The 20,808-nt window shown below is 57.3% G+C and overlaps 1 protein-coding gene and 1 long non-coding RNA gene across 2 annotated transcripts; one reads left to right on the plus strand and one right to left on the minus strand.

Annotated features, from left to right (window-relative positions):
* The first annotated feature begins 18,411 nt into the window (after nucleotides 1-18,411).
* LOC122153524 lies at nucleotides 18,412-19,549 on the plus strand. Its single transcript, XM_042793782.1, has 2 exons — nucleotides 18,412-19,187; nucleotides 19,345-19,549. The coding sequence occupies exons 1-2, from the start codon at nucleotides 18,412-18,414 to the stop codon at nucleotides 19,547-19,549; spliced, it is 981 nt and encodes a 326-aa protein (XP_042649716.1).
* Nucleotides 19,138-20,597, minus strand: LOC122153525. The gene is made up of 3 exons (XR_006165437.1): nucleotides 20,213-20,597; nucleotides 19,345-19,911; nucleotides 19,138-19,255 (listed from the first exon to the last, which is right to left on the minus strand). It is a non-coding gene; the product is annotated as an uncharacterized LOC122153525 (long non-coding RNA).
* Between the last annotated feature and the right edge of the window lie 211 nt (nucleotides 20,598-20,808).

Raw genomic sequence — 20,808 nt, forward strand, 5'->3', positions numbered from 1 at the left:
ACAAAGGGCAATCAAATGGCTGCTTCTCGAGGGCTATAAACATCACCATTTAAATCCAGTGACACACGGAAATAGGAATCTAACCAAGCAGCCTCCAAAAGTGCTTTAGTCCCCATTATTTTCATTAGCTGGCTTGTAATTTGATTTGTCCTTCTCCTGCTGCTGGCTTTTTCCACAGCCAAGAGGAGTGACAAATGAAACACCTTCAAACCCACAAACCCCGACGGTGACCGTGCGGGTCAGGAGTGACGCAGCTCCTCCAGCTCCCCAAAAGCAGCCGCGTTTGTGACCTGTGAGAGGGGACTGAGGCCTTGGGGTGCCTGGACCGTCCCCGCCAGTGACCCCCTGGCACTGAGGCACCCTGGGCAGCCTTTGGGGAGGGCTGTGCGGGTCGAGCCCCGCGCTGCCAGAGCCATCACGGCCGATGCTCCGGGCAGGGGCTCAGATCCCAGCGCTCCCAGTAACACAGGGGCCACCCAGCCCTGCTGCAGGGCTGGCCTTATCCCGGGAGCAGCGTGCCAGGGACGCCACCTCCGCTGCTGTTGTCACACACATGGGCTGGCTTGTTTTCTGCAAATTCCAATTAATTTCACTAGGCTTTTCTGACAAGACAGATTAAGGTCTTTCCCCTTCAATCCGCCCTGCTGTGAGTCTGCAGCAGAGGGAGTTGAAGGTGATGATCGGCCGGTCTCCCCACAGAGCTCTGTTTTCTCTCCCCTTGGTTTGCTGCCTTCTACCTGTTTTCCCAGGAGGACTCAGCTGAGGGGGTTGGCCCCGAGGGGTCAGCAAAGTGGGGACTCCACCACCGATCCCCGCTGCGGGACGGAGCTGCCTGCCCGGGCTTGGGAAGGGCAGTGCTCCGGGGACACCTCTGCGGTGCCGCGGGGGTCCCACGGGTCGCCGCAGCTCCGGGGATGCTGCCGGTACCTGCAGTGGTCCTGCTGCAAACTGGGGCCTGCTCAGCCCTTGGCTGAGCCCAGGAAAACAATAGCCAAGGCTCACGCTGTGCTCGCCAGCAGCCACCAACGCCCTGCCCAGGGACACGCTGCCTCAGCCGGGATGGTTTCTTTGCTCTGGAGCGAGGGGCGAGGGGCCCAGGGCCAGCACCAGCATCGTCCACCCCCGGGTGCTCCTGTGCTCCCTGCACCATGCTGACGTCCCCCCCCCGTTATCTGCAATTTCCTTGAAAGCTGTCAGGCTTCGCTGGGGCACCTTTGCAAATGAAGAGAGAAGAAAACAACCAGGTCTGCATTTATTTCACTAGAAATTAATCCCCCCCTTCTTATTTAAAGGTATCAGTGAATGAGGCCAAGTTGTTAAGTGACAAAAGAAAAATGATTCTTGCCTTCCAGGGTTATTAAAATCATGTTCTACAATTTTAGCAGCCACAAGGAAGCCCAGATAATGACAGATGATGATAATACATCTCCAGCACAGCCTGGTCTATAATGATACTGCCCATATCTCTTGTATTACCACCAATTACTCAGCGTATAAGTATAATGAAAATGTACATCCATTCTGGGGAACTGCATTTGCTGCCTCTGAATCCAATTTCTCCCTCTCCCAGCAGTGAAGGAGGCGGCTGCAGCTCGCTGCTGGCCGGAGCCACCGCCGTGCCTGGCTCCGCTGGGGCCGGGGAGCCGGCGCTGTCCCGGGCAGGGACCGGTGCCCACGGTGGGTGCGGGGTGCCCCTCGCCCCCCGCCACGTGCCGTGGGAGGGACAGGAGTGCCTGTCGGGTGGGGGGACACGCTCTGCACAGGTAGGACAGGCGGGAGATGCTCTGAGATGCAAACTGCAGGAGGAACCTGAGAAGATATAAAGCAAAGTGAATCCTCTCTCCTGCATGAGGAAGGCAGTTGACACCTACCCCGGCTGGGGCTGGGACAGACCCCGCTGAGCCCCAAAGCACTTTGAGAGTGCCTATCCAAGTGCTGGGACAGCACCCTCCTGCTCAGCACAGCGTCATCCTGCTCATCCGGCAGCAGCCGCCGGGCCCCAGCCTGGAGGCCGAGCTGCCATCAACGCCCCCAGCGTCACCCACCCACCCACCCACCCACGGCCCTGTGTTGAGGAAAAAAAAAAAGCTCCCTCGGGCTCCCACACCCCTGTACCTGGATGGGCAGGCGTGCTCTGCGCCGGCGGGCTGTACGTGGGGGCGGCTGCATCCCACAGCAGCATTTAATCCTGTTAAAGCGGAGTGGAAATTGCTCCGATAGCGGGGCGGCCATCTGATAACACACGGGATCCCCTCCCGCTGCAGCACCTGGAAGCTCAGAGAAGGCTCGCTCTGTGTAAGATTAATATAGATATATATTTCATCTGGATTCTATTATCTTTCGCTTTATTCAGGTCAAAAAGCAGGAGACAACATCTTTGAAGATGAAAACATAATCTTTTGGGAAATTGAAAATATAGATCATTGTTTGGGTAGAAGTACGTGCGTGTGCCCCCAGCCCGGTGCACGGTGGCTCCGGAGACCCTCAGCCCACGCGTGGGGAGGGCTGCCCGTGGCCCCTGGAGGGAAGGAGCATCTCATGCCGATGGAGAGGAGCTGGTGCTGGGAAAGCTCCCGAAAAGCCTCGTGTGTGTATGTGCACCACATGTGTGTGGTGGCACTGGGCGGCCTTGGCGGAGACCCAGGGGGAGCCCTGCCCGGACCCCCTGGGTAGGCGCTGAATACCCCCACGGCACAGCAAACCCCACCACGATGGGGCCGGGTCCCCCTGTAAATGTTTTTCCTTGGAGCAGATCTCCAAAGCCAGTTGGCTCTTTAAAACAGGTCTCCGGGTAGCAGAACTCGCCTCGTTATTTCCTAAATTAAATGCCTTTATTTTTTCATAACTTTGTGTAATATATATGTGTATGTTTAATACATAATTCATGGCCCCTCCATGCTCTAAGCTACTCTGTTGCAGAATGCACGTTACCTCCTCTGAACAGATTGCATTTTGTAGCCCAATTTTAAATGAGTTATTAAAGAACACAGGTACACCTATTAATTATTTCATAAATATTAATGAGCCCTTAATGGCTGGAATCCTGGAATAACATATTCCCAGGGAGTTAATTTTTAAAGAGGTTGTTAACTACACTGACCGCCGGGCTGGGGGGGAGCTGACACGCCTGCACGCTGTGGCGGGGGGCTGACGGCCACCGTGGGGAGCACGGCCGGATCCCTCGGCAAAATCCTCCCCGGCACGGCAACTGCGGCGCCTGCGAGCTGCTCTGCGACGTGAACGGGGCAGGCCGGGGGCGAGGGCACCCGCAGCAGCCCCCGGGCCCCCGCAATTGCCAGGTGAGCTTCTCTCCAACAAACCCGCCGGCTCTCGGCATCGCCGGGGCCGCTGCCACCCGCGTTACGGCACGGAGGGTGCGCAGGAGGGAACACGGAGCGAAATCAGCACCCGCACCCCAACTCGTGGGGAGCTCGCTGAGACGCCCCATTGGGAGCTGCGCGTGTCTGAAAATCAACGGTGCGCGGCATCATGCAAGTTATCAGCCAAAATAAATCACCACAACAGGGCACTGACCTGGAGGGAGCCCGGCACGGAGGGAGGAACGCGCAGGGAAAACCCTGAAATAAAATGTGATTTCGTCCTCTTTGCAAGTCAGACCTAAGCGGAGGATGGAGCTGGGATCAGCCAGGACACGGGCGATGCTTCGGGTGGGTCACATCTCCCACCAGCACCAAGCGAGGGCCGGGCTCCCTCTCCTGAGCAGGTCAGCACCTCGCCGAGAGCTCAGCACAAGGGCAGCCCCTTCCCGGCTCCTTAAATCACCTTGGGCCCATTCTCACTCGTTAACCAACCCAGCTGCAGCAGCGAGCAGAGTTATGGAATAATTATCTCACATTAGCAGCAATCCCAGCAGCTGGTAATGCCGGCAGTATATCTGCCGTCTCCCTGGGGTGTATTTAGTCTGTGCTCTCCTTTCACAGAGATGTATGGAGATGCTGCTATTAAGTCCAGGAGAAGTTACAGCCTCGAGCCCCGCGCAGCTGAGCAACGTGTAACAGGGCAAGCTGCTGAGCCAGGCTTGGGGCTCGGAACCGTGGATTTAGGGTCCCCTGCAGAGGTGTGAAGCACGGCCCGTGCTGCCTGCGAGCAGCAGCGGTGAGGATGGTGCTGCCCAGGGGCCACATCCTGCACCCGCCCCGGGCTGCGCAGCCAGCGTCCCACTGAGGGGTGCGGGGTGGGACCCCTCGGGCAGCGTGGAGTCGCCACAGGGGCTGGCGTCTGGGGGAGTGTCTTTGGAAACTCGGGATGACGCTGATTCATTGGGGCAATTAAAGCTCTTTCCAGCCTTTCCTTAGCGGGATTTTGGCATTTGATTCTTCATGAGTTACAGCACCTTCTTCCCCGGGAGAAATTTATAGCTATGAATTTTGCAAACCCCGTAGAGTGTAATTATCATCTCGCAGAAAGTAGGAGATGTGGATCGCAGCTCCCCTCTGCAGGGGAGGCATGTGGGGGCTTCAGCTCCAGGCAGGGGGTTTCCAGCCGGGCAGCCCCGGTGAGTTCCCCCAGGATTGGGGCTTTTGCGAGTGAGAAATGCGGATTCAAACCTGCGGGGGGGGGGGCGGGGGGGAGGATTTGGCCTGTTTTCGTTCCACACTGCAAATTGTCTTTCGCCGCGGGAAGGCGAGCAGGACTCTCCTGCGGAGCATCGCCCCGAGCAGCCCTGGGGTGCAGGTCTGGCAGGACCCCCCTGCCCCACTGCGAGCCCCCGGCCCGGAGCGGGGGGACGTTCCCGCACCGCCTCGAGTGCAACCGCTCCCGGAACTGCTCCCGCATCCCCCGGCTGAGGCTGCTTCATCTCTGACCGGCGTTTTATCCCCGCAGTCAGACCCCAGGAGCGGCTCTGGCATGAATATTGATGGAGCAGCTGGATGCGGGCGGGGGGAAGACACACGCTAATTTAATCAGGGTGACAGGAGCAGGGCTCCCCGGAGGCGCCGCGCTGCCGTTTCCTGACATTAATGTTACTTTGTGTCACAAGGCATTTTTTTAATGTATCTTGCCAGTAAAATAATCAGCCTTCTCTGGGGGTAAAGAGGAATTTGTTTCTCATCTATTATGATACAGATGTCGCTCCTCAGCTGTCATTAGCGCACAAGAGGAAAGCCGGGGCAACACGTCTGGTATTTTTAGAAGTATGACATGGAGGAGAAACATATTCTTGCCTTTCAAAGGCAATAAACCACCTCTGTATTGCAACATCCCTGGGGGGACACGGGGCTGGTGAGTGCTGCGGAGCCCACCCAGCCCCACGGGGTGCTCTGGGCTCCAGCCCCGGCTCTTCCCTGGGCGAGTGGGGGCTGATCCTCGGCCTAACAGCTCCATGCTGGGAGAGGAGGAGTATTTGGGGAGGCCGGGGGGCTCCTGGGGCTGGAGCATCACTGCCCCAGGGATGCCCGTGGCCCTGGGGGTGTTGCTCAGTGGGTCAGAGCCCTGCGTGCCCCCTGCACCGCTGAGCCGGGGGATGCAGGGGAGCCCTAGCCTGGACCACGGGCAGATTTAATTACAATGCCCCTCAACCCGTGCGGGAAATAGAGTTAACGGGTTGGTTTGTGTTAATAAGATTGAGATATCCCGACAGTGCGGTGGGAGCCGGCTCGCAGCAGCAGGAGAAGGTGCCGGGGGCACAATGAACTGAGCCCCCCGCCCTGAGGACTGCTGTGGACATCCTCACCCGTCTGCGATGCGGGGGAGAGGGTTGGTGAAGGGGGTGGCAGGCAGCAGCGCTGCCGGCGGGATGGGGACAAGCAGCTCGGGAGGAGCGTGTGCTCGACGCACCCAAAGGCCAACACCCGAATAAAGGACGAGATGTCACATTTTAGCCCCGTCCTCTGCCCTGTGTTCCGAGAGCAGGTCCTGGGCTCGTCCCCCGGGAAGGGCGTGCTGCTGGTGTTGGGCACGCCGGGGGTACAGCACCGGGGAGGGTGCAGGGCCACACAGCTCCCGGCTCGGCGCTGCTGAGTGACACCCTGCAGATAAACGTGGTGGTGAAACACAGCCTGAGCTGCTGCAGTGACCCCCGTTTCACACCCCATTTCAGTCCCCGAGGAGCTGGGTAACCTGTGGGAGGGCACGACGGGAGCCCTGGGAGGGACGTCTGGGACCAGAGCGGACCCAGCGCCCGGCAGCATCTCGGGGTACCGGGACCCACCTGCCAGTCCCAGGGGCTGACACGTGCTGGGGGAGCACTTCAGAGCACCCCCAGATTTAGTGGGTTTTGAAGCTGTCTGTCTATTCTGCTCCTGACCGGAGATCTGAGGCAGTTTATCAATTTATTTAGTGAGCTTTGCAGCTCACCTTCAAAGCCTCTTGACTCCGCGGTGAGCAGCCCTGCTCAATTCCACTCATGCATCTTTAATCTCAAGTGAGAAACGAGGGGTTTTTTTCCTTTTCTTTTCACTGTTTGGTTTTGGAGTCTGAGACAACAAAATCAAATCTCCTCCTCAAGAGGACACAGAGCAGCAGCCACAGCCCTTCTCCCCCAAAAGCTGCCGTATTGCCCGCCGGGCTCCGTGGCACCACCGTATCGTGATGGGGTGACCAAAGCCAAGGGAGCAGGAGCCAGCCTGTGCCCCGTGCAGGAGCGGTGAAGATCTTCCCCATCACAGTCATTTAGGCATCAAGTGCTAAGGGGAGCCAGACAAGCACTTGAAGAACATTAAATCCACTGACCGGTCAAAACGCCGCTTCATCTTCTGCTCTAACGGGGCCTGAACGAGGAACCAGGGGCATCAGAGCAAGAACCAGCGCTCGGATGGGAGCACAGGGATGCGCTGTTTTGGTTTGGGTTTATTTTATTATCGTTTTTTCCAAGAGGAAAAAATCGCTATGGCAACTTCTGCAACAGCCCAGCTCCTGGGAGACAGGCTGCAAGTGAAACTTGCCACTCATCATCTGACAATGTTAATCTGCCGGATTTACATAGTAATTAATGTCAAGAGGCAATCTACAATTTGAGCAATCAGAGTTTCTGTGCATGAAGTCAGACTCCACAGACAGCAGTTTATAACTGTATGTAAGAACAGCGTTTAACCCCTTGTGGGTTTCCCCTGGGGAGCAGAAGGGCCTGACGCCGGCCCTCCCGCACCCCGGTGTGGTGCACGGAAAATCCTTGGCCCTCCCCAGGCACCGGCGGCTGAGCCCGGAGTTTCACAGCAGCACTAACTGCAGCTCGCACCACCCGCACGGCCTTCAGCTCCCAAATTCCTGCTAACTCCTCCTTGTCCCTGAACTTTGCCAGCTGCTCCCTGAGCAGAAACCTCCCGCTCAGGTCTGGCCTTCGCTGCCTAGGAGTTAGCGTGCGTTTTTTTCCTGATGTAATCAGTAATTTGGCAAACGGCAGGATCCATTTCTAACGAGGCTGCCATTAGCCCCCCGCTGCCACCGTGGGGTTCACCCTGCCTCCTCCAGAAGCACCAGTCACCCCCAGCTTTTGAGCCGAGGAGGAGCTGTGCCAACCCCAGGGCAGCCCCTGCTCTTGCTGCCCCCACCTCACCCCCCCTGCTCCAGCCCTTCCCGTCCCACTGCCAGGCTCCTGGGAGAGCCACGGTCAGAGCCAGGCACTTCAGGGGCGGCGGTTTTGGGAAGGGGCAGTGGGAGACCTGGAATCTGGCCCTGGAGACAGTGGGGGGGATGCAGAGGGGAGGGGGCAGCTTTCTACCCCCTGACCAGCCCCGTGTCGAGGGGCTGCTCCCGTCCTCTGCAGCGCCCTGGGACAGGGTTCCGTGTCTGCCCCCCAGGAAACAGCGAATCCCTGCGGTAAGATGTTCCTACAACCTCCTCTGTAAAGAATAAAGCTCGGCTGAATCCCAGCATCCTTTCTTCCTCCGTCCATTCGGGCTGGAGCCAAAAACTTCAGAGAAGGAAGGAAAAAAAAAAAAAAAACAAAACCCCCACCTCTAATTGATTTCTTCAGTATTAACAAGTCAATCACTAGGGTGGTTTTTTTTTAATGACTCATAAGCAAGCTTGACGTGTCTGTTAATTAAATAGCCATCCTAGCTCTAATCCGCTGAAAGTTAATCATTTGGGGAATTAAAAGGTGTCAGCACTGAATACCTCATTACTGTAAGTGCTTGCCTGCCCTTGCTGGCGGGAGGAGCTGGGCGCTGCTGGGAGCCGGGTTCGGGGCGAGAAGGGGCCGCGGCGAGCAGGCAGCTCTCGGCGGGTCCGGGCCACCAGCACCCCGGGCCCCCCTCGCCTGCCCACTCGCCCTGTTCCCTCCCGCCGAGCCAGCCCAGCTCCTCCCCAGCACCCGCAGCCCCCGGGGCTGCTGCAGCCTTCCCAGGGTGACCATGACCCCCCTGCGAGGGCTGAAACAGATGGAACGGGACAAAGCCAGGGATTAAAAAAAAAAAAGAATGGTTTGGTGTGGTTTTTTTTTTTTTGAGATCGAGCTCGGTGCCTTTTCTCAGGCTCTTCAGAGTATCATCTAGCTTAATATTGATGAAGCCACTACAATTTAATTTATTGGCTCAGTGCACACACCCCGTGCACGGAGGCGATAGCGGCGCGGTGGGACGTGGCTCGCCGGGGAGCGGAGCTGCTGCTCCAGCGCGGCAGAGCTCTGATCCCCTTATCGGCCACGCAGCACGGCGTTCTCGGGGCACTAATGGTGACAGGGCGCGCGTGGGCTCACCAGGAGGCTGCGGGCACGCTGCGAGACCTGCCTGCATCCCGCAGTGACACCGGCGGGGACGGCAGCGCTTCGCCGAGGTGACACCGGTGTCAGGGCTCGGCAGCACCCCTGCCCCGCTTTTTTGGGGTCCGGGCGCTGCAGGGCACCCTTGGCCAGGGCTGGCTGTCCCCGGGCCAGGCGCGGGGCTGGCACAGCCGCTCCATCACCGCCCGCAGCCCCAGGCCTGGCTGCTGGGTCCTCCAGGAAAAAAAAAAAAAAAAAAAAAAGAATGTGGAAAGCAAATAAAGAAAAATCCGTCCATCTTCTGGAAATTATCTTGGGTCAAGACCTTTAGATTTAAAAACCCCTTCTGCAGGGTGTTAGTGGGCCACAGACTGCTCACCATGCAGAAAGAGGATCAGATGAATTTATAAGCCAATTAGAGGCTCCTGTGTATTAAATCTTTATTATAGATTCCTCAAAGACAATTCTCCTGCCCACAAACCACCCTGACCTAGCCCTATTGCTCTCTTACCTTCCCAGCTGCTCACCCAACAGCAGATACTATTTTCTTGCATTTCCTGCTTTTCTCACCATTTTATTAAGTTAAATAATAAGAGGGCAAATAGGATAATTCTGGTGGTGAGTGAAGGATGCAGCTCTGTGTTGCTGTGTGCATTGTATTAATCATTTAGTGACAAGCTGGCTACTGGCCTGATGCAAGATAAGGAGAGGTAATTAGTTACAAAAATTAGGAGGTGGGCAGATTGCCAATTGTTTACAGGCGCTATGGTGATTGGGGCAGCCAGGAGAATTTCCTTTTCTGGGGGATCAAAGCTTGTTTTAAAAGATCTGATTCAATTACGGACCAGAGGCCGAGCTCTGAGCAGGGTCCCTGCCCTGGCTGCAGCGGGAGCGATGGAGCACAGGCGGGACCTGCCCTGACCCCCGTGGGTACCCTGATGGAGCATCCCCGGACACCCAGCGAGGGTCACCCGCACCCAGCGCTCCCACTCCCTGCCACAGCTCCTCGGGCCAAGTTTCTGGATGGAGGTTTCTGGCTGGGCTGCCCAGGACAGGACACTTACCCGGTGCTGCAGCCTCCCCAGGGCCAGAGCAGGAGGAAGAAGAGGCAGCAGTGACCAGCTCAGGGGAAACCTGGTGCTTATCAGTGGCAGAATTTAAAGGTTTTTCCTCCCACCCATTTGGGAATTTCACTGGTGACGCTGTGGCATCATGTGCAGGTGAAAAATGTTGATGAGCGAGTGGTTGCTAGAAGTGAGCATCCTGCTGCGTGGTGCTCCATGCCCAGACCCCCATTAAAGTCCCGTTTCTTGTCATGCTGGCACACGTGCAGCAGGTTGCACTGGGCATCAGTTTGCAAACTGGTGGGCAAAGGGGCGAGGAAAGCTGCAAACCCCGTGGTGTCTGGTTTTGCTCCTCCGAGGGATGCTCGTGGGAGTGCAGGGGCTGCTTGGGCCCCCCGGGGCTGCAGACGATGGAGCAAAGCCCCCGGGAGCGCGGGGCGGGCGCGAGGCCCCCCGGCCACGGTGCCCAACCGCAGAGGGAACGCCGTGATTTGGCTGAGCCGGTAACCACACGTGCCCAGCCGTGTGCGCGGCGGCACCGCGGCCAGGAAACCTTCCCCTCCCCTGAACGTGCTCTGCAGCAGCAGCCGCAGGGAGCACTCGATATTTTCCCCTCGTAGATGCAACTGATGTGGGCAGAAAATATCAGCTGCCACTTGGAGAGGGGTGCAGAGGCCAACTCCATTAAAGCTGCTGGAATTGGTACATTTGACACAACACTGGCTATAACTTAAAGCCGGAGTATGAATAATAGAGCTCTGCACTCAGCCCCACAAGTGAAATATATCTGATTGTTATATCGCCTTCTGCACAGAAACACAAGCTGAAATCAATTCCCCACGTGTCTGGCGAGCAGGCGGGTGCCCGGCCAGGCTGCAGCCTTTGCTCCCCTCTGCTCAAACAGCCCGGGCGAGCAGCTCCCGCCCCTGGAGAAACAGCCACCAGCGCCCATCACCGAGGCGCTGAGCCTCTGATTGATCGTTGTGTCCTAAGCCAATTTGCACATCGTTAAAAATAATAGCTGCGCTGGGCTGAAGCTGGAGGCAGAGCGAGGTCTGCGGTAAGACGGTGACCTGCTGCGGGGGCCGGGGCGGAGGGGACGCAGGGGCTGCCCAGCCCAGGGGGAACAGGGATGCTGAAAGCAGCAGGAACATTCCTGGGGCTCCTGAGGGAGCCCCCGGGCCCTGGGGACACGTCCCAGGGACAGCCCGCTGGGGAGCAGGGGCCAGGGGGGATTCGCCTGAGGGGTGATGGCTCCATGCAAGGTTAGTTTGGGGATTTCTGCGGTTTTGGATTTTTGAGAGCCTCCACGTATCTGCAGCCATCCTGCCCACTGGTGCTCTCACCGTCGTCCGTCGTCCGTCCCCCCCCCCAGGGCTTAGTGAGGGACCGGCAAATGTGGGGCTGCTAATTAACAGGGGCTCAGGCTCAGCACGTCCTGGGGCTGGAGCTCGGCAGGGACTGGAGGAGCGTCCTCACACGGGAGAGGGGCCGAGCAAAGCCCCTCGGTGGGGAGGGCTGGGCAGGGAGATGCAGGACGGCACCAGGGTTCACGCCGGCTGCACGGGGATTTTCCAGGTTTAGCCACCGCGTGGGGTGAGCCGAGGATCCCCGGCTAATCCTCTCATTACCGAGGCGCTTAAAGAGGGATTACAGGGTTGGGTTTGTCGATGGGTTCCCGACACCGTGGTGCGACGGCGTGGCAGCGGCCGGGGAGCCGTGGGGGGGGGTTCCCTGTGCCACCGGCGTGGGGTCCGGCCGCCAGCACCGCCTGCCACCCTCGAGCACTGTCCGTGCAGGAGACAGGACTTATCCATCTTGTAAAATGCCTTTGTCAGAGGAGCTGGGGAACGCATTACGGGGTGGAAGGGGTAGAATCAGAAAGGACGAGGCAGAGGTGAAAAGCACACGACATTTATCAACCAGAGCAAGGAGTTAAAACCTGACACCCGTCCCCTCCACTCAGGCTCGGGCTTGGGCAGTCTGGGGGGGCCGGCAGCAAGGCACAGGGAGCACGGATGTTTCCATCACCTCTGAGCCAGCTCCTGCTTGTGGCACTCCTGAAGGCAGAGGAATAAATACAGGTTGATCTGAAATTAATATTGCTTGAAAAATGGATTTCAAACCACCCCCAAACACCAGATTTTTCAGGTCAGCAGCTGAACTGACAAAACCCGTGACGTGTCCCTAATTCCTTGTCCCTTGCCTGGGGGACTGGGAGCCTGTGAGGGGCACTTGGCTTGGGCTGCCCCTTCTCCAGCAGCCAGCAGGGCTAGAAACACTCTTTAAATTGAAATTTACTGTTATTTGTTTATTTAATTGTTTGTTTATGTTGTTTAGTTTGTTTGTTTACATTGTCTGATTTGCTTATTTACATTGACCTATTTCCTTGATTTTCTCCGTTTATTTATTGAGCTTTCTTTGCTGAAACCCCAAGTTACTGCCTGCTGACCTCTAGTAGCGGGAGAAACCACAGCCTGGCATTGCAGGAGCTGTTGGCAAAGCTGCTCTGAGCAGCCGGCAGCCCCCCGGGTGGCGGGTGGTCCCGTGTCCCCTCCCTGCCCCGAGCAGCCCCTTCTCCCTGGGGACCCCGCGGGGCCGCGTCGCTTTGCAGCAAAGCTTCGCCTCCTCCTGTGCACAGCTTCGACAAGCGTAATTCTCAGCCAAAATCACCCCGTTCCTGGTCTGGTTTGGGGGGGGAGACACGTCTGTGGATCTGCCCGCCGAGACGCGGCACGGCGGCACACGCCGGTGAAGGGGCCGGTGCAGCCTGTCCCGCCGGAACGGCCGCAGCCCGACACTGGAAGTAAAGGAGGCGACGCCAGGGTCCCCGGGTGCCGTGGCAGCGTGTGACAGAGGGCTGGGACACCCAGACGGTGAAGCCAAGCCTTGAGCATCACCTCCGGGGGAAGGGGCCGGCACCCCGCTGCCCTCACGCTGCCTCTAACTCTCACCCAGGCCCACCCGTGGTGTGCGGGACCCCTGCGACCGCATCCACCACGATGCACAGCTCCTGCAGCCTGGGCCGAGCAGACCCTGCCTCCTGCCCGAGGCAGCTCGCCATGAGCCCTCCCTCCATCCCCCTCCCTGGGGATGCTCGTGGTGACCCCCCCTCAGCTGCTCGTGCCCCACGAGCTCCAGCTCTGGACCCTCCGGCCGGTGTTGCCCCTGGACCGCTCCGCTCTCTGCAAAGCCAAAATCGGGACGGGAGCGGCTCCGGCAGCGGAGGAGCCCCTCGCAGCTCACCCTCCAGCTGCCAAGGGGCTGTACAAAACCTCCCCCACCATCTCGCAGCTCCTTACGGTGTACAACCCCTATTAGTGACGGAGCAAACGGGACCAGCCCAACGCAGTTCACCCTTATGCAACCCCAAAACCGAGCCCCAGGGCCAGCGCAGCCCCCCGGGGTGCCCGTGGGGTCTGCGTGTGCTGGTCCTCCCGCAGTGTCCCAAAGGAGGGAGCAGGGGCCAGGGTGACATTAAACTGCACGAGGTTTCTCACCTCTCGATGTGGCCCTGGCCCCTGCGCCTCTTCCTGGCTCCTTCCAGGAGTAAAATCTCCAGGAGTAATTGCAAAATCCGCCAGTGCATCAAAGGCAGGCTGTGGTGTTATTAACTTGCCAGCCAAGAGCTGGCAGAAAAGCAATCGTGGCTGTTTCCCCAAGACTGAGTCAGGGATAATTGAGTTGAATGGGGAGGAATTGCTGCTCTTTGTTGTCAGTTAGGAGATGATCTTCTAGTCCTTCCATACTGATCTCATTTTGGGTTATTCAAACAGACTTTTGAATTAAGAGATAAAGTTGTTTAAAAAGACTCCAAAGCTCTTAGAAAAACTTTGAAAATCTTTCTGTTTAAACATAATTCTCTCCTGGTGTCAGTGCTTACGCTTTGCAATGAGTGTCTTAGGTACAGCTTGAGCAGAGAGGTGCCCCAAGCGCCAGATGTGAGCTGATCCCCAGCACCCCTGACACCCCCGATACCGCCAACACCCTGGCTCTGGCTGTGGTCGGACCACCAGCCCTTTCCTCTGGCTCTCAGCGGGGTGCAGCGGTGGAGGGTGCTGTGCCTGCCAGCCTGGGTGGTCTCGCTCTGCCTGTTCTATCCCACCCCACCCCATCCCACCCCATCCCACCCCATCCTGTCCCGTCCTGTCCCCCCGCCCCAAGGGCAGCCCTGTTCTGGGGAGGGGGGGAGGTCGCTGAGGGATCATGGTATGGGAAGTACAGCGTGCTGGCAGAAAATCAGTGCTGAAATATAGCCAGCTTTACTCCCTCCTTTAAATAGCTCTTCTAAGACTGCCTTAAGGTGAAATTATTTCAGGTCAGGGAGCTCAAGCACACAGTGTAATACTGTTAAAAATTCCCTTCTGTTTGAGCGGTTGTGCCCCAATAACGGAGCTTCCTCCCCAGCATTTGTCTTGAGCTGCAAACTAGCTCATCCTAAATACAGCAGAATCTGGGGTTCTCCTTCGAAGCAAGCTCTGAGACATAAAATAAAACATAAAAAACTGCAACACTTGCAGTAAACCCACGAGAGATGGCAGTGCTGGCGGCGGGATTTTGGCCCATGCTTCACAGGAGCAAATACATCAGCTGGGTAGAAACAATAATCTTATCAAAACACAGGCTTTGCTTCATAAATACTTCCAGGCTGGAGTGAAATACGGCACTGCAGGAGGAGGGACGGCAGTCAGCAGAATATTTCGATTGATTAAGATGCCAATCACAGCAGGGCTGCTGTCATCTCACGAAGCACAAACAGCAACAGGTCCCAGCTCCTGCCAGTGCAAATGAAAACCCTTCAACAATAATGTCTGTGGAAGCTGAATCTCCTCGAGTGCTCCCTCCATTCCCCCTCGTTAACTGCAAAAGCCTCCCAAAGCACCTGCAGCCAGGTGGGGCTGGGGCCCCGAGACTGGCCGGGGGCTCGGGGGCCCCGGGGGGATCACTGGTGCCCGTCGGGTCCCAGCACCACGGCCACGGGCTGGGACAGCCCCGAGAGAGGGCACAGGCCAGGGTAGAGTCAGGCCCTGGGTGCTGATAACTGCAGGTAAACGTATCTAGCTTGGAGAGAATAAGAAACACTGGAAACCACCTGGAAACCATCAAATTATTAGAAGAAAATTGATAACCAAGCTAGCACAGGACACGGAACAGATTAAGTGCGGAAGGTAAAGCTGTTGGTTCATTCACATAAACCAGCCATCAGCGATGAATCTCTGGGTGGCTACATTGACAGCAAACAGCTTATTGAAACAGCATATTTATTTTGAGTCTATTATTTTTTTTTGGCTAAAGGGATGCTGCCAAGATAACAGGCTCTTCCTCCCACTAAAATAATAAAATGCATATTCAGAAAGTTTGGAATTAATTTCTGCGAATCCACACCTTAAGCTGCCAGCAAATTTGTCACAAAAGCAGCCTGTAATTGGAAAACTCGGCTGTGCCGTGGGCGTAGGGGCTGCCGGTGCTCCCCGGGGCGGGTTGTGTCAGGAGATGTCAGGGCAAAGCTCACTGTGGCAGGCGTGCTCGTGAGAACCTGGGCTGTGAAAAGCATTTATTGCCCCAATCTGGCCCATCTGACAAGCGAGTCTGAGGGGCCCCAAGCGCTGCCCCGGCTGCTCCCGCTGCGATGCGGGGCTGGGGGTCCCCGGTGCCGGGGCTTCACCCGGGTTTGGTGCTGGGCAGGGAGTGGGGCAGAGCCCCTCGGCCCCTGCCCCGTCCCACCCTGCGGCACCTCGACCTGGCTGTCAGCATCGCTGGGAGGTCGTGAAATATGGGGAAGGTGCTGCCGCAGCTGGGTCAGAGACCCTGGGAGACAAGGAGGAGCTGGGCACCACGCCGCAGCACCCCCAATCCTGTCTGCCCCGTTTGTATTTCCAGATAAGGTGAACAGTTTGTTTAAAAGCATTCCCCTCTGCTGACTGAGCCATTAAGCCCTCAGCCAGCCCCCTACGCAGATCGTTTCCCTTTTTCCCCGCTTGTTTCCGTGCCGGGAGCTGATGGCTGCTCTGCGAGGGACGAGCTGCACGCTCATCCCATCAGCCGTGCGAGGCAGCGCCTATCGCGCTACTCATCACGAAAACAAGCTCATTATCTGATCAGACTGTCTCTCCCCACGCATATATTCCCTTTATCTCTGTGGATCCTTTATGTGTGCATATGCTGCAGGACCTGCAGCTTCCCTCACAGACTCCCCTGTCAGAGGGAACTATTTTTCTTCCTGGGGAAAAGGTTTTTCCTCTCCCTTCTTCATTTGCAAAGGCACATTCTTGGGTTTGTCACGCACCTGTTTACTCATTGAATTGGTGCTTTCCTCATCCTCATTTGCTACAGGTTAATTTCTACATGTTTTTTATCTCTAATTAAAAGCAAATAAAACTTTTGCAGTGACACACATGCACAAAAAAATATAAATCACAGAAAAAAGTACGAGTCCCTGAAGAGGTGCAGAGTCCAATAAACCATGTGCCTGACCCGCTCCCCCGAGAGCCATTTGCCTTCCAGACCCCCAGTGCCATTTCTCCCACCCTGCAGCTAACAGAGAAGCTGCTGGTGTTTGCAACCGCTGCCCCCAGCCTCGTGCTCACTCACGAGGCCATCATGGTCCCCACCGTGCACCCCATCCCTGTCCCCATCCCTGTGCCCATCCCTGTCCCCATCCCTGTCCCCATCCCTGTGCCCATCCCTGTCCCCATCCTTGTGTCCATCCCTGTCCCCATCCCTGTGCCCATCCCTGTCCCCATCCCTGTGTCCATCCCTGTGCCCATCCCTGTCCCATCCCTGTCCCCATCCCTGTGCCCATCCCTGTGCCCATCCCTGTCCCCATCCCTGTCCCCATCCCTGTGCCCATCCCTGTCCCCATCCTTGTGTCCATCCCTGTCCCCATCCCTGTGTCCATCCCTGTGCCCATCCCTGTCCCATCCCTGTCCCCATCCCTGTGCCCATCCCTGTCCCCATCCCTGTCCCCATCCCTGTCCCCATCCCTGTGCCCATCCCTGTCCCCATCCCTGTGCCCATCCCTGTCCCCATCCCTGTCTCCATCCCTGTGCCCATCCCTGTCCCATCCCTGTCCCCATCCCTGTGCCCATCCCTGTGTCCATCCCTGTCCCCATCCCTGTGCCCATCCCTGTCCCATCCCTGTCCCCATCCCTGTGCCCATCCCTGTGTCCATCCCTGTCCCCATCCCTGTGCCCATCCCTGTGTCCATCCCTGTGCCCATCCCTGTGTCCATCCCTGTCCCATCCCTGTCCCCATCCCTGTGCCCATCCCTGTCCCCATCCCTGTCCCATCCCTGTCCCCATCCCTGTGCCCATCCCTGTGTCCATCCCTGTCCCCATCCCTGTGTCCATCCCTGTGCCCATCCCTGTGTCCATCCCTGTCCCCATCCCTGTGCCCATCCCTGTCCCCATCCCTGTCCCCATCCCTGTGCCCATCCCTGTCCCCATCCCTGTCCCCATCCCTGTGCCCATCCCTGTGCTCATCCCTGTCCCATGGATCCGGGGGTCTCTGGGGACAGCCATGTAGGGATGCTGCGGGGCCAGGCTGCGGTGTGGGAGCCACGACGTCAGCCACAACGTCAGCCACATCAGCCACGACATCAGCCACGACATCAGCCATGACATCAGCCATGACACCAGCCACATCAGCCACGGCATCAGCCACGGCCTCCGCTGGCCCCAGCGAACCCACGCGGCTCCTCCTCCAGTGCCCACGCGGACTCGCTGGTGGGAACCCACCTCGCCGGGGATTACACTCTGCCGGTGGATGTGCTTAATGCTATGAACCAAGACAAGCACAATCTCTCTTTGTAATCGAGTCCACCTCCATTTGGCCTGCATGCCTGGATATCACACACATATTTTCCTGATTAATTTTCAATTAATGGCCTCAAAGTCTTTCTGCCTGAGCAGTGGTAGAAAATTTTTTGTGCGTGTATCAGCATGAAAAATAGGACTGAATTAGCATCTGCTTAAACCCTGGTAGGTAATTAGACTGGAAACCACTGCCCAGGGGCTCGGGGTGGGTAGGAAAATCCTTCCCGTTGAATAACCCATCAGTGGGAGGAGACGGACCCTCCAGAGCCATGGAGCCTGGGGGACCCCCACCCCCCTGAGCCCCCGGCCCTGCGCTGAGCTGCTGCCCTGCTCCCCTGGCTCCTCTGCTCAGAGCATGAGGCTCTTTATCCCCAAACCTGCCTCATCAGGGGCCCCCGTGGGACTCCCAGCTGCTCTGGGACCTCCACAGCCTCCTGCAAAGATAACGACAACAAAGCTAGGGCCTTGGTTGAATTAATTTTGCTTCAAACCCAGCAAAAACTTGCGAGAAAAAGAATTAATTATTCACTAAGCTCTAAAGATAATAAAGATAAAATTAAGCTTGGATTTCGAGGTGGAAAATAGTTCCTCTCCTGTTCAAATATAAATTAGGAGTGCATATAAATGCTACACAACTTGAAATTCATTTTAATTTCTAAGCAGCCATACAATATTCATAATCACATAAGTGATTTCATGTTTCACCCCCGAGAAGGCTGTGTTGGCGCAGTAGGTAAATAGCTCCAGCATAAGACACCTGGAACAGAGAAGAGCTCTGCAGCCTCTTCCTGAAAGGAAGGTTTTTTCTGAAAGGATAAATTGTTCCTTCAAAGCTCTCTTTGGTTCAGAAGTTTATTCCCAAAGTCAGCCCATGCGAGACAAGGTTAAGAAGGAAAAGCCGCGTGGGTTCAGTGCACGGTGCTCAGGCTGTGCCGGGGCTGCCGGAGGGTCCCTGCCCCTCCCCGAGCCCCCCGAGCTGGGGGTCCCACCCCACGCTCCCGCACAGAGTGGGGAGCGGGAGCCCTCCCGGCATGCAGCCAGCCAACGCAGTGCTCGCAACGATAATAATGTTAATAAAGGCGATGGGATGGTCAGGGGGAGAGCTTGCCGGTTGCAGCAGTTAATTGAAAAGTACAGAGGAAAATTCATCCGGCGACGGCTCCGGCCCCGGCCCCGCAGCAGAGCCCTGCGCGCCTGCTCCGCTCCGCTCCCCCCAACAGCTGCCCAGGTTGTGAGCCCTCTCAATCAAGTGAGGAGGGAAAAAAATGATTTTACATGGGGCCCTGAGCAACAAGGAGCCTTTGAACAAACTAAACAGGAAATTGTCCAGGCCTTAGCCCTTGGGCCAGTTCGGCAGGACAAGATGTTAGAAATGTGCTCGACACCGCAGGCGGGGAATGGCCCTACCTGGAGGTTCTGGCAGAGAGCACCCGGGGAGACCCGGGGGCTGACCCCCGGGCTTTTGGAGTCAGGGATACAGAGGATCCGAGCCCCACTGAAAAGGAGATATCAGCAGCGTATGCGGGGGTTCGAGCTGCTTCAGAGGTGGCTGGTACGGAAGCAGAGCTCCTCCTGGCACCCCCAGGGCCGGCGCTGGGCTGGATGGTCAGAGGGAGGGTCCCCCCAACACCCCGTGGAGCTGGTGCCCCGTGGAGGGAGTGGGTCCCACCGGTCACACGACGGGCTTGAAGAGGGAGCCCCAGCGGCCCAGGAATCTGGGAGGTGACCACAAATTGGTTGTGCGGCTGGCTGGCATGAGGTCTTTGGGAAAGCAGGAGGAGTTATTAGCTTGGGAGAGTCTCACCTTACTGGGCAGCTGTTGCCTCCCTCGGTGTTCAGTGCTCGATCTCAGGCCGTCTCTCTCCCCGACCAGGACTTTCTCCTGCCTGTGGAGACTCCAGCATCTGCTCCCTGGTACCGGGGGGCTTTGGTCACCCCAGCACCCAGGGGATGGGGTCCCCGAGGGGAGCAGCCTCTGGAGCAGCACTCACCAGCCAGGCTCTATTTAATCTTCCATCACACAGGCAAAATTTTATCTAGTTACTGTGGCAGTTACCATTTGAAATGGGATGGACTATCGATTTTTGTCTCACTTCCAGCCCAGACATTTCCCCCCCCCGGCAGCCTGAGGCGCTTGGCTGGGCAGCACCGGGGCTTTGTAGGGGCTGGGGGCACTGGGAATGCTTCCCACCTCGCCCTTGGGGGTCTCGGGGGCCCCCCGCGCCCGGTGCCGCAGGGTGGCTGTGCCCTCGGCGGGCGGCACCCGTGGGATTTGCAGTGACACGTTCGGATCCAGCTGGTCTGGCTGCCGGTGGGAGCGGCGCGAGGCTCCTTCGCGGGGGGTGCCACCCAGCGCTGAAGCAATTGGTCTCTGGAACAGCATGAAAACAAGAGGAAAAAAATTATCTGCATTTTTGCCACGTATTTTTGTAAGTGTTGTGTAGGGAGAAAATAAATGTGTGTAGAACAAATTAGTTTGTCGTGAAGAAGCTTGCTGCTAAAACGTTAAGATGCAGATAACGCAGGGAAAGCTTTTGAAACCGAATGCCCAGCTGCACTGACAAGGCGATTTTCGTAAATGCTGTTCAGAACAATTTAAACAATTAATTTTAGCATTTAATGGGCACTTGCACTATCTGCTGGAGCAGAAATGAGTACGTGTTTTTCATTACCTGCCACAGTTCCCCTATTCCTCATCTTCTCACCACCATTCCCCGGGGGCAAAACAAGGCATATGTTAATTGAAATTGCAGCACAGCTGCAAAAAAAAAAAAGAGGGGAAAAAAAAAAAAAAAGTTTTTGTCAACCCTGTTTTCCACGTAGGGAATGTGACACTTGACTATTTACAAGCAGAAAACTGTCAGGGGACACAAAGGCTATTTGAGAATGAAAACAAACAAACTGCAGCCGCGTGTTGTGCGAACAGAGGTGGAAAGCGAAGCCGGTTTGTTTTTGCCTGGAGATCAGCGTAAACCCGTCCCTTGACCGTGGGGAGAAGGGAAGCACGGTTCGCGAGGCTCCGGCCCCCCCGAGAGCAGGAAAACCTTCCCCGGGCGTTTCCCCGGCCCTGCCGCGGCGGGGGCCGTGCCCCGTCCCGCCGAGCCCTGCACCCCGGTCCCCCGGTGCCCCAGGGCGGTGCCGCGGGCCCCGGCCCCCGCTCGCCGGGCGACTGCTCGTTCAACGCCGCGTCCCTCGCCTCGAGGGCGCCGTGGGGGAGGCACGGCGGCTGCCGGCAGCAGAGCTCGAAGCAGTTTTTAAGCCGCACGCT

This window comes from Tyto alba, unplaced genomic scaffold (assembly GCF_018691265.1).
Source record: "Tyto alba isolate M040663 unplaced genomic scaffold, T.alba_DEE_v4.0 Super-Scaffold_20, whole genome shotgun sequence".
NCBI classification, from domain to species: domain Eukaryota; kingdom Metazoa; phylum Chordata; class Aves; order Strigiformes; family Tytonidae; genus Tyto; species Tyto alba.